Source organism: Polypterus senegalus, chromosome 3 (assembly GCF_016835505.1).
Source record: "Polypterus senegalus isolate Bchr_013 chromosome 3, ASM1683550v1, whole genome shotgun sequence".
Taxonomy (NCBI): Eukaryota; Metazoa; Chordata; class Cladistia; order Polypteriformes; family Polypteridae; genus Polypterus; species Polypterus senegalus.
In genome coordinates, this window is record NC_053156.1 from 294,233,259 (window position 1) to 294,247,127 (window position 13,869).

The 13,869-nt window shown below is 43.2% G+C and overlaps 1 protein-coding gene across 2 annotated transcripts in view; it reads right to left on the reverse strand.

Annotated features, from left to right (window-relative positions):
- LOC120526315 (chloride intracellular channel protein 5-like) overlaps positions 1 to 13,869 on the reverse strand; it is a 175,064-nt gene that overhangs the window by 32,975 nt on the left and 128,220 nt on the right. For both annotated transcript variants that reach the window (XM_039749449.1, XM_039749451.1), the window contains exon 2: positions 5,555 to 5,664. In XM_039749449.1, coding sequence (XP_039605383.1) covers positions 5,555 to 5,664 — 110 coding nt within the window. The remainder of the gene's footprint in view (positions 1 to 5,554; positions 5,665 to 13,869) is intronic.

Sequence of the window (13,869 nt, forward strand, 5' to 3'; positions counted from 1 at the left end):
TAAAGAATATAAAGTGTCCCCATCTTTGATATTTGGAACTCAAATGAACCTCGTCAAACCGGTTGCGAGTGGACCAACCTTGAAAAATTGCAACCTTCGACCCACTAGTCCATATGCCAGCCTGTTAACTAGAGGGCAGTGGTCAGTGTAACTAACCGCCTATAGCAAGCGCTGGTATGGGCGGTGGTTAGTTCTGCTCTCCACATTTTACTTTTTTTACCGTGCACTTCACGGGCAGCAGCATTCTGTACTAACCACACGGCTGGGTTTAGCTATGACCCGCTAGATGGCAGCCAAAGCACTGGACCGCGTTTTGGTCACATGTTTACATTTTGAGGACAAGTTTGACGCCAAGTGGACGCCATCAAAGAAGGAAAAAACCCAGTGTGCAGAGTGTGGACGGGCACCGTATGTAAAGTGCCACGGTGTTTGAAGGCAGGAAAGGAATGTTTTAAAAACTGCAGTGTATCCTATCTGACTAAATAGCCACTGTTAGGCCTTGTTCACACGGGCGTTACAATCGAGCGCTTTTTGCGTCAGAGTGTCCGTGAGCGGATCAAGCGCCGAGTGTTTTCTACACGTAGGAGTCAATGGGCTTTGGTGACGTGCGTTTTTCCGGCAGCGTGTTTATACGGCATCAAAAAAACGTTGCATGCAGCTTTTTCTTGGCGTTCAAAACCCAACTAACGCAAGGAAACCGCTTCTAGTTCGTTTTCTGCGCGCTTATTTTACGCCGGAGGACCGGATATTTTTATGTTTTCATATACAACATATATATTTTCATATTGCTTATTTTATTTTATTGTCTCATGTAATTTGTAAACCATGAACCTATTAATTTATGTTCTAATATAATATTTGATAACGATTATGTTCATTTCAGTGCATAACACCGGTGTAAGCGCACACTCGACTACTGTTTCCTTACCTCAAAGTGACAAGTAGTCTCTCTTCGGGGCTAACACCAAGTCGCATATTGGTTGATCGGCGTGCAATGTGGCATTGCACCAGCTGCAGCTGACAATCAAAAGTGGAAACCGACATCCGACAGTAATTAAAAAACTTGCGCGGAAATTTTCGCATTTCTTCATAAAGCACAAAAAAACTTCCTTTAACCCGACGTTGTGCAGTCAGAGGATGAACCCAGTAGCGGCGATTTTTTCTCTCCCTATGTCGCCGTATTATGAGTATTTTTAAAACAACAAGATTAATATCTAACATAGTAAAATGGTCCATTTTGAAAGGATGCACCTCAAATAAAACAAGGGCTTTCATATCCAGTTCCCGACACTGCCTCCACAGGTTAACACACAAACTACAATTTGGGCTGCAGGATGGCGTTAGACAGAGACAAACGAACGCCGGTGTAGAAGTCAATCGATCGCCACCACAAAATGCAACATAAACGCCTAAGACGCTCAGAGCAAGTTCGTTTATCCAAAAACTTAACGCCCGTGTGAACAAGGCCTTAGACTTCCACACGGGAACAAGAATGCCATTTGTTACTGGTTTTGAAGTGAATAGCCAATAGACACAAAATTAGGATGAAACTATGTACTATTTTTTGAGTGTATAGACAACATTATGTTTTCTATTAGGGATAGTTTTTATTCTCATTTAATTGCTACAGTTACATTTTCTTTTTGAAATAATACTGCCTTTTCAATGTTTTCAGTTTTTTATTTGCTGGTGTATTAATACTAAGTGGGCGGCACAGTGGCGCAGTGGGTAGCGCTGCTGCCTCGCAGTTAGGAGACCCGGGTTCTCCCTGCATGGAGTTTGCATGTTCTCCCCGTGTCTGCGTGGGTTTCCTCCCAAAGACATGCAGGTTATGTGCATTGCCCATCCTAAATTGTCCTTAGTGTGTGTGCACCCTGCGATGGACTGGCACCCTACCCAGGGTTTGTTTCCTGCCTTGCGCCCTGTGTTGGCTGGGATTGGCTCCAGTAGACCCCCCGACCCTGTGGTTAGGATATAGCGGGTTGGATAATGGATGGACAGATTAATACTAAGCTTTTTATTTTTTGAAGTCTTTCTTTTCTATAAAAAATACATGGATGGTATTTTAGCATGGCGGTGGTTAGTTAAAAGACCACATTCTATACCCTACTCTCCCATTGTTGTTTCTGTGAAATTGTAAAAATATGACTGCAAGTGTAATGTTAAAATAACAACATAATTACATCGAAAGTCTCCTGTAATTACTTTGAGTGCGTATTTGTTCCTGCCCCAATCAGGTAATTATTTAAGCAAGTAGGGGGGCTTCGCTCGCCAACAGAGGGTCCTGCGCTGTGTGCCAGCCACTTCACGTCTCTGCTGCTTGCGTGTGTGGATTTCATTTTCACCAAACAACAATTCTTTTAATTCTCGCAGATATGTCTCTTCATTGGGAAGAAACACTACTTCTTCCTGATTGCAACATGAAATAGACAAAGTCTCCGACTTTAAAGCCAAACCATATAATCGATCTCTTTTGCTGTTCCGTCATTTCACGAGTAATAATTTCACTTTTTGGAGACGAATGTTCCTACTTTCATTATCTCTAACCTGCTCTGCATTTGCATCACGCCAACATTTTTGAATTTCTTACGACGTTCTACATTGTTATCTACTTTTTGTCATTTACTTTACATGGTTAAATCTCTTGGCACAACGTCTCCTCTTGCAGGACTTGAAAGTGTCTCTCTGAGAAAGTCACGTCTCGTCCCAGGATTTTTTTATATAATAGAGAGATATATGTGCCCCTCAAAGAGTTAATGTCCTAGCTACCCGTATTCTCCCAGGCTAGCTGGCTTTCAGATATGGGCTACCTGCATGCAGAAGTTTTATCTGATGAATGGACAGGCTTAAATGTTAAAATAACAGTATTAAGACGTTATGTGATGGACTGGCGGCCTGTCTGGGGTTTTGGTCCCTGCCTTGTGCCCTGTGCTAGTTGGGATAGGCAACAGCAGACCCCCGCAACACTGTTCAGGTCTAATTGGGTTAAAAGATGACTGACTAACAGACTAAAAGACAATTTACAAATAAAAGACAATCTACAAGATATTTATCATGCTAGATATTACCGATCTTTTGCTCTCCACTACAGGGTGGAAAACATTATTTTTTTTTATTTAGCATTTTATGGAGAAGTGTACTGGTGCCGATATTTAAGAGAAGGGGGGTGTGGAGAACTGTAGTAACTACAGGGGGATAAAATTGATGAGCCACAGCATGAAGTTATGGGAAAGAGTAGTGGAAGCTCAGCTAAGAAGTGAGGTGATGATTAGTGAGCAGCAGGATGGTTTCATGCCAAGAAAGAGCACCACAGATGTGATGTTTGCTCTGAGGATGTTGATGGAGAAGTTTAGAGAAGGCCAGAAGGAGTTGCATTGTGTCTTTGTGGACCTGAAGAAAGCAAATGACAGGGTGAGGAGAGAGGAGCTGTGGTATTGTGTGAGGAAGTCGGGAGTGGCAGAGAAGTACATAAGAGTGGTACAGGATATGTATGAGGAAAGTGTGACCGTGGTGAGGGTAGGAATAATGGAGGTGGGATTACATCAGGGATCAGCTCTAAGCCTTTTCTTATTTACAATGGTGACGGACAGGTTGACAGACGAGATTAGACAGGAGTCCCCATAGACTGTGATGTTTGCTGATGACATTGTGATCTGTAGTGAGAGTAGGGAGCAGATTGACGAGACCCTGGAGAGGTGAAGATCTGCTCTAGAGAGGAGAGGAATGAATGTCAGTAGGAACACCAAGACAGAATACATGTGTGTGTGTGAATGAGAGGGAGGTCAGTGGAGTGGTGAGGATGAGGGGAGTAGAGTTGGTGAAGGTGGAGGAGTTTAAATACTTGGGATCAACAGTACAGAGTAACGGGGATTGTGGAAGAGAAGTGAAGAAGAGAGTGCAGGCAGGGTGGAGTGGGTGGAGAAGAGTGTCAGGAGTGATTTGTGACAGGCGGTTATCAGCAAGAGTGAAAGGGAAGGTCTACAGGACGGTAGTGAGACCAGCTATGGTATATGGGCTGGAGACGGTGGCACAGGAGACATAGCTGGATGTGGCAGAGTTAAAGATGCTAAGATTTGCATTGGGTGTGACGAGGATGGACAGGATTAGAAATGAGGATATTAGAGGGTCAGCTCAGGTTGGGAGACAAAGTCAGAGAGGCGAGATTACGTTGGTTTGGACATGTGCAGAGGAGAGATGCTGGGTATACTGGGAGAAGGGTGCTAAGGAGAGAGCTGACAGGGAAGAGGAGAAGAGGAAGGCCTAAGAGAAGGTTTATGGATGTGGTGAGAGAGGACATGCAGGTGATGGGGGTTGACAGAGCAAGATGATGAGGACTTGAAGATATGGAAGAGGATGATCCGCTGTGGCGACCCCTAACGGGAGCAGCCGAAAGAAGAAGAAGAAGAAGAAAAAGAAGAATATTGAATTTATTAAAAGCAAATAATATTCCATATAAACAAGTCAAATTTTACAGAACTAAGTTCAAGTCAAATCAACCCCACCCAGGAGAAAGAGCGCTAGGCCAACAGAGTAAAACTTTAAATGTAGGGAAAATAGATAAATAAATAAAATAAAATAAAACAAGATAAAGGAGAGAAGAGAATCCATTTCCTCAATTAAAAAAGCTTATTCTAAAATCCTGACAGTTTTCTCACCTCTAAGTGAGAATTAGATTTTTTTTTCCAATTTCCAATAATATCTAACATCAGTTCCCCACTGACTGAACAGAGCTGGGCTAGGATTCTTCCAATTGAGTAAGATAAGTCTACATGCTATTGTCCAGCTAAGTACTGGAATGAGCCAGTGGAACTGGAGACGGTCAGCATGAATGTGTGATTAGTCTGCATGACGCCGTCGTGGTCAACATGTTCCAAAATCCGTAAAGAATGTTTCCAGTGCTTTGTTGCACCCAGGCCTCCAGGAATTGATGAAAAAGGGGGAATCCTGGTATTAGATAGAGGAGAGGTTAGGAGCAGGTGCTGATCCAGCGCATTGCCGCACCCACCACTTGACAAACCAACTGAGGATCCCAGATTAGGACTCGAGTGCAGCCATGCAATGGGTGACACCTCAGCACCACACTAGTTCAGATGGAAAGGAACCAGTGGGAGGTTTTTAATGGTGGCTGGAGTGCCAATCCTGCCACCAACCCCCTGGCTGGCCCACATGCAGAGCTGGATGCATCCGTCATACCCAGGACGGAGCACTTTCAGGTTAAGGGCCCAACGGAGTAGAGTCCCTTTTTTGGTGTTTATGGGATTTGAACCAGCAACCTTCTGATCGCCAATGCAGATCCTTAGCCTCAGAGCCAGCACTCCGTATAAGATAGTAGGGACCTAAATAATCACAGGCTCTGCTGACAAGAACACAGTTAAATGTCACCTTCCTTCCCATCCTCAGTCTGTAGCCAGTGGGCTCCAGGTGGGCCAAAAAGAAATAAATGGTATTAACTGGAAACCTTTCAATTGGTACTAAAACCAGCAAGTATGCTGTCTTGCAAACCCGAATTTATCAATCTGTACCCATTGGTGAGTGAATTTATAAGGATTTGTACCTTTTCAGGTCCACTGTGGTAACGTTGAAGACGACTCCCTTGAGCCAGAGAATCATAAAGAGGCGCTGAGAGAATGGACAGTTTCCAATGCTTTCGCCATCACTGCCAGCCTGAAACACAAAAAAAAAAACAAAATAAAAAAAGTCAAGGACTTGGAAGAACGGAAGCTCAGATCCTTTTGCTTTGTGTGAAATATGTGCGTGTGTGTGTGTTCGTGAATTACAGTGGACTCGTCACGCCACAAAGCATCTCACGTCAAAGAATTGCACTATGGCATTGGCACCATGAGCTAAGAGGAGAGCTCCTTCAGTCAGAGGCTGCGGGTTTGCGGCTCACCCTCAAAGTATTCATTCAGCTTCTGTGGGAATTAAGGGGGTGAGACAGGAAGGAGTTTCTTTATGCAAAGAGTTGTGGGACTCTGGGACAAAATACCGAGACATGGAGTTGACACTGTGGAACATGACCCAGACACAGACAGGCGGACATCGTATTAAGCACCACCACACGTTTATTTACAGCCTAATATTTACAAGTGCCACACAAACCCACGAAACTCCCACAAAGTCCAGGCCTCACACTGCCTCTTTCCGTCTCTTCAGGCCGCCGCCACTCCTCTCCACCAAGACCTTGTCCTCTGCACTCCCGACTCCAGCCAACGAATGGAGGGAGGCGGCCCCTTTTATAGTCACCCGGACGTGCTCCAGGTTCCTCCCGATTAGCTTCCGCCGGCACTCCCCAGTGTGGCGGAACTACCGGCTTCGCACCTGGAAACACTCCGGGTGTCCCTGGTCTTGTTCCCCCTAGCACTTCCGGGTGTGGCGGAAGTGCTGAGGGCCAGGGCTCCTCAGGCATTGGGGCGCCCCCTGGCAGTGACCACAGGCCCCTATAGGGTTGAGTTTCCAAGCTCTGTTACCAGAGCAGTCGCCCCCATGTGGTCTGGGAGAGGCGTAAGCCCTCCTCCGGTCCTCCTGGGCGTCCTGGCTGGGTACCACCCCCAGCCACCTGTGACAACACCTTGACACCCTTTATGAAGAATCTGGATGAGATGTTGGGACAACTGAGCTTTTAGCTAAACAAATGGGCCTGATGGACTGAATGGGCTCCTCTCGTTTGTCACATTTCTCAAGTTCAAAAGAACCATAAGATAAAGACTGCAATTCACTGGTGAAGTGGGAGCTGGTTCAGGTAAAAAAATAAAGTTTATCCCGTAAATAACAATGGCCGCCAATTTACTAACAATTATTATGACATACAGTGGTGTGAAAAACTATTTGCCCCCTTCCTGATTTCTTATTCTTTTGCATGTTTGTCACACAAAATGTTTCTGATCATCAAACACATTTAACCATTAGTCAAATATAACACAAGTAAACACAAAATGCAGTTTTTATTATTTAGGGAGAAAAAAAAATCCAAACCTACATGGCCCTGTGTGAAAAGTAATTGCCCCCTTGTTAAAAATCACCTAACTGTGGTGTATCACACCTGAGTTCAATTTCCGTAGCCACCCCCAGGCCTGATTACTGCCACACCTGTTTCAATCAAGAAATCACTTCAATAGGAGCTGCCTGACACAGAGAAGTCGACCAAAAGCACCTCAAAAGCTAGACATCATGCCAAGATCCAAAGAAATTCAGAAACAAATGAGAACAGAAGTCATTGAGATCTATCAGTCTGGTAAAGGTTATAAAGCCATTTCTAAAGCTTTGGGACTCCAGCGAACCACAGTGAGAGCCATTATCCACAAATGGCAAAAACATGGAACAGTGGTGAACCTTCCCAGGAGTGGCCGGCCTTCCAAAATTACCCCTAGAGCGCAGAGATGACTCATCCGAGAGGTCACAAAAGACCCCAGGACAACGTCTAAAGAACTGCAGGCCTCACTTGCCTCAATTAAGGTCAGTGTTCACGACTCCACCATAAGAAAGAGACTGGGCAAAACGGCCTGCATGGCAGATTTCCAAGACGCAAACCACTGTTAAGCAAAAAGAACATTAGGGCTCGTCTCAATTTTGCTAAGAAACATCTCAATGATTGCCAAGACTTTTGGGAAAATACCTTGTGGACTGATGAGACAAAAGTTGAACTTTTGGAAGGCAAATGTCCCGTTACATCTGGCGAAAAGGAACACAGCATTTCAGAAAAGAACATCATACCAACAGTAAAATATGGTGGTGGTAGTGTGATGGTCTGGGCTTGTTTTGCTGCTTCAGGACCTGGAAGACTTGCTGTGATAGATGGAACCATGAATTCTACTGTCTACCAAAAAATCCTGAAGGAGAATGTCCGGCCATCTGTTCGTCAACTCAAGGTGAAGCGATCTTGGTGCTGCAACAGGACAATGACCCAAAACACACCAGCAAATCCACCTCTGAATGGCTGAAGAAAAACAAAATGAAGACTTTGGAGTGGCCTAGTCAAAGTCCTGACCTGAATCCAATTGAGATGCTATGGCATGACCTCAAAAAGGCGGTTCATGCTAGAAAACCCTCAAATAAAGCTGAATTACAACAATTCTGCAAAGATGAGTGGGCCAAAATTCCTCCAGAGCGGAAAAGACTCATTGCAAGTTATCGCAAACGCTTGATTGCAGTTATTGCTGCTAAGGGTGGCCCAACCAGTTATTAGGTTCGGGGGCAATTACTTTTTCACACAGGGCCATGTAGGTTTGGATTTTTTGTCTCCCTAAATAATAAAAACCATCATTTAAAAACTGCATTTTGTGTTTACTTGTGTTATATTTGACTAATGGTTAAATGTGTTTGATGATCAGAAACATTTTGTGTGACAAACATGCAAAAGAATAAGAAATCAGGAATGGGGGCAAATAGTTTTTCACACCACTGTACAAATGAAAAATGGAGAAGGGATAAGAAGATCATGGCTGGTGAACAGTGAGAGAAAGTGACAGCGTGGTGTGCTTTTCTTGTCATCATTTTGGAAGCGGCAGTTAACAGCCAGCTCAGCAGCGATGGGAGAAATGAATCGGCACAATTAAAGTCTGGAGAAGGCTAATATGGATGGCTGGCACAATTTCTCAGAGGGCTGAAGCACAAATGTCATCTTCTCTAATGTTTCATGTGCGCACAATGTCACAAAAACAGTCCAAAGACATCAAAAAGGTTTGGGACAGCCACTCATATATTGAGCCCTGGCTGCAAAATGGCTGAATCATATTGAGTTCTTGACAGGTTTAAATCCAAAAGAGAACTGACTTTAGGATGAGAAATATGGTGGTTTAAAAGGCCAACACAGGAAGTCACTGGAAGTGACGCCATCAATAGCTCTGGAACCAGAAGTGACATCATCAATAGCTCCAGAGCCAGAAAGTGACATCATCAATGACACCAGCACTGGAAGTAACATCACCATAGGTGCTGGTGCCAGAATTGACGTCACCATAGGCCATTAAACCACCCCCCACACCCCACCCCCACCGAAAACCTGGAAACAACACCTGAAAGGTACCGGAAATGCCGTCGTCAAAAGCGTGGGAAGCGAGCGGGATTTCCCGTGGATGGTCTGCAGAAGATTGAGAGACACCTGGTCTGGTGTGGTACTACAATTACTCAGGCTCTTTAGCGTGACAACACGCACACACACATCGACAGTTCTTGTGTAGGCCTCTAAGCCACAGCTATTTAAACGTGTCCCACACAAGAAGCATCCTAGTCCCGGCAAGGAGTAGGAATTCACATCCAAGAATGAACGTCATCACGATTTTACAGCACCCCCTTGCTATAAATTTCCACTCATGGTGACATTTTCTAGTGTTTCAATACTAAGGCTACACCACAAAGACAAATAATAATAATGATAATAACTTGGGGGCTCTGCCCTCTGCTCACGGGGGCAGGCGTTGGGTACCCGCTATCTCGTGGCTGAGCCACTCGAAGGGTGTTGGGGCGCCACTCCGGTAGAGAAAGTGATTGTATTTAAAGAGGTGGGATATAGAAGAGTACGAGGGGAGCAGGAGGAAGACACTTTAGTCCTTAGTTATTATAGGAAGAAAATCAGTTACGTCAGTATGTCACTACAACTGTCTATTTTACATACCAATGAATGAGAAAATATAGTAACTGAATCTTTGGAAAGTGAGAGGAGGGGATGAAGATGAAGAGGACAAGAAGATATGGAAAAAGATGATCCGCTGTGGCAACCCCTAACAGAAGAAGAAGAAAAAGAAGAAGTTAAGGTCCAATGCCTTAATAGCTGCGGCCTCAGCCATGAACAATCTGCACAGCGCCACCTGGTGGCCCAGTGCTAGGAATCCTCCTGCATTCCTGCATGACTGCTCAGGTAGTGAATCTCAGCCAAGTTTCCGTATCTCAGTCAGTCCAGGCGCTCAGGTTAACCAGCGGTAACTCGAAACGTGATGTAACTTAAGAATGACACCGGAGACGCCTGGTAAGACTGAATTATACATGGAAATTCCATTACTTGCATCATTAGGCCACAGGATTCGCCACAGGAGGTTTGACTTGTTTCATTTCATAATCCTCTTATAAAAGCAACAGTGTGCTGCTGAGCTCCACATGACCACCCAGAGGATTAGATGGATTGCACAGTCAAGGGAGCACGGGCACAACGCTCTTCACCAAGTGATGAGATGGCTTAATGTCAAGTGCAGCAGATACTTCCTGGCACCCTGTGTATAGACAGGGCTACCGGAAACTGCAGACGTGTCACTCAAGCACTGCTGATGCCACCCGCTGTTTGGGCGTCATGACTTAGTGACCGTACAGCGATGTAAGAAACTCTGAGCACACTCAACCAGTTTTACTCCACAGAAACCCTAATCGTGACAGATCTGTACATGACAGGATAATAATAATAATAATAATAATAATAATAATAATAATAATAATGAATATTTAGTGACCACACAGCAATGTAAGAAGCACAATCAACTAATTTCACTCTACAGCAACCCTAATTATGACAGATCAGTTCATGACAGGATAATAATAATAATAATAATAATAATAATAATAATAATAATAATAATAATAATAATAATAATAATAATAACTAGCCAACCCGCGGCGTAGCATACACCACATCATTATCTATGTGGCTCATAGCTGCATGTGGACTGTAGCACAGACCAAAGCGAGTGAGGAAGTGTTTGGCGACGTGTTGGGGGCGGGCACATGAACAAACAGTACGCATGCCTCGAGAGCGAGGGTGGGCGTGGGAGGAGGGGGAGTTTTTAAGCACAAAAATAGTTAAGTATACCATAGAATGCACAGCGTAATAGTAAACTAAATGCAAAAACATTAAATAACACTGAGAAAACCTTGAACAACAGAGAAAACTAACACTACAATAGTTCGCTCTATAGCGCTACGAACCGCTCGCTAAAAACACTTTTTTTTAATGAGTTTTAAGCACAGGGAAAAAAATGAACATTTGAAAAATCTGTAATTTAATAAACAACCAAGAAAAGAGACATTGCAACAATGCACACGTGCGCCTGTGTGTGTCTCTCTCACGTGCGCACTTGTGTGTGTGTCTCTCTCATGTGGCACAGATGAAAGCGACTGAGGCTGTGTTTGGTGAGTTGCTGCGTGTGGGCACATAAGCAGGCAGTGCAAATGCCTCGAGAGCGATGGTGGACGCAGGAGGAGGGTTAGAGTTGGCGGGTGGGGCTCTGTCGAGTGTATCCCATGGTCTTAGAGTTGGGGGGCGGGGCACTGTGAGTTGGCGGGCGTGGCTGTCTGTCTTGCTTGTCCTTAGTGAATTATATATATAGATAGTAATGAATATTTAGTGACCACACAGCGATGTAAGAAGCACAATCAACCAATTTCAGTCTACAGCCTTCCTAATTATGACAGATCTGTACATGACAGGATAATAATAATAATAATAATAATAATAATAATAATAATAATAATAATAATAATAATGAATATTTAGTGACCACACAGCGATGTAAGAAGCACAATCAATCAATTTCACTCTAGAGCACTATATTGGGATTCATCAGTATCAGTTGCCAACAGTCATTCCTTCTCCTGTCATGCCGACTACATCATATAGCCATATCTCTACTGACTTGAGATGAGACAGTAAAACAAATTTTAATGGAAAAGGATTGGGAGAAGAGACAGGTAAGAGCTGAAGGCAGAAACCACAGCTGACCAGTTGTCAGATTTAAAACGTTAAGCAAAGTCTTTTAATCTAAAAAATGTTACTTTGTAACCAGGCATAGACAAATCCAAATCCAAATACAATACACACCACATACACCATGCCGGCGCTCCAAATGGCGTCATACGTCACATTCTTCAGTGTAATTCTGGGAAAGATGAGCTTGGGAACGGTCGACACTTTACTATACACAACGTGGTGTCCGAAAACTTTCTAAATATTGAATAAGGCAAGAAATGAATGTGAAAATTGACACTCAACTATAAACAATATGGCATTGTCAAACTTTGCAAATTGCATAATGCAAGAAATGAATGTGGAAATCATAATGCTTTGGGTCCAAAATCCATTATTTCATATACAACATGTACTCTAACCTCACTGGGGAGGCAACACAAATTAAAGAAAATATCACATAATAAGAATATCACTGGAAAAATCTCATATTAGCCGACACAAACAATTGGACATGGCATTCTAAAACCAGCTCCAATGGGAGAACGTGCACACTGCACAGAGACGAGGACTGGCAGCAGGATATTTCAATTCAGGAGGTCTGAATCAATAAGACAATGTTGTTAACCTCACTGTACCACCAAAAATTATGAGTGGTTAAATAACAGTGGGAAAAGTAAAGCCTGGTGGCAAACATCTTCACAAGCCATTTAACAACCCCGATAAGAAGCCAAAGAAATCAGTAAGTACTTTACATAGCGCCACTCAATGTGGGCATCATACTTTAAGTAGTTACTTTCATAACCCAGTGTGAGTGGCATAGCATGTCATGCTGATGTATAAGAAGGTGGAGTTGGCATGATCTCCTTTTGTCTGTGAATGTTTCACTCCAGTTTCTTCCCACATCCTACACATCCTAATTAAAAACATGCAAGGAGTAAAGTGCTACATAAATAATAATAATAATAAATAAATAAATAAATTAAGTAAGTAATTAAATAAATAAGTAAATATTACTAGAAATTCACACATCAGTTCAGGGTATCTTTTCCACCTCCAAGACTAGCACCTAATTTGGTGTTACGTATGCCAGGTGATGTGTATTTCATGTTTTATTGTCGTTACTATTAAGTTACTATTTATTATGTCTATATGTTATTGTTGCTGTTCTCCAGGGGTGTACAATGGCTGACCTCGCACTTTGTAAAGTAATTATTCATTTCTTTGGGTTTTTACTCACCATATACAGTGTGGATACAGAGGTGGTGCACTCCTATAAGTATTTGGGGGTCCACATTAATGGCAGATTGTACGGGTCTCATATATAAGAAAGTGCAGAGCAGGCTCTTTATTCTTAGGTGACGGTGTTCATTTAATCTAGGAAGTGACATCTTTCACATCTTCTACAACTCTATGATGGCCAGTGTGGTGTACTGGGCTGGTGGTATCACTTCAAGAGAGGACCACCGAATCACCAAGCTAAATAAAAGTGCAAACTCAGTAATGGGACGCACTTTGGACCCCCTGGAGGGTGTATTGAAGAACAGAATTAAAACAAAGCTGAGAGCCACTATGAACAATGCCGCACATCCTCTCTGTGACACGCCAACACTGAGGACTTTCAGCCAATGTATTATTCAGCAGAAGTGAGTCACAAAACGTGCCGGGGGCTCCTTTAAACCAACAGCAATACGTCTGTATCAGGCCTCACAGAGACTGGGACTGCTAAGTCAGATCTTTTACTTTCTTTTGAATTTTCCTTGCTTTATAGTTATTCTACTGTGTGTTCAGTTAAAAGTATGTATGTATATTTATTTATTTACTTATTTATCTACCTACTTTTGTATTTATTCATTTAAAGAGCTTCTGCAAAAAAAACAAATTTCCCCCATCTATCTCTGACCCCCAAAGGACATGCAAAAAGACAAGTTCCTCTTGAGGGAAAAAAATGTATAAAAATTCAGAATAATTCAAAATTCGTATGAGGTTTTGTCCCTTTAAATATGTCTGCGTATCTTGTTCTTTGTGAGGGGAGCCCCAGGAGGTGGGACCTCCCTGACATCACCATTCCCGATTCCTCCCTCAGGTTATTTAAATTGGTTGGGAAGTCTCAAGTCTATTTTATATTTGTGCATTGAGCATAAGGTGTAACTTGGCCATAGCCCTTGGAGCATTACTGGGTACAAATGTTTGTGGTGCACCAT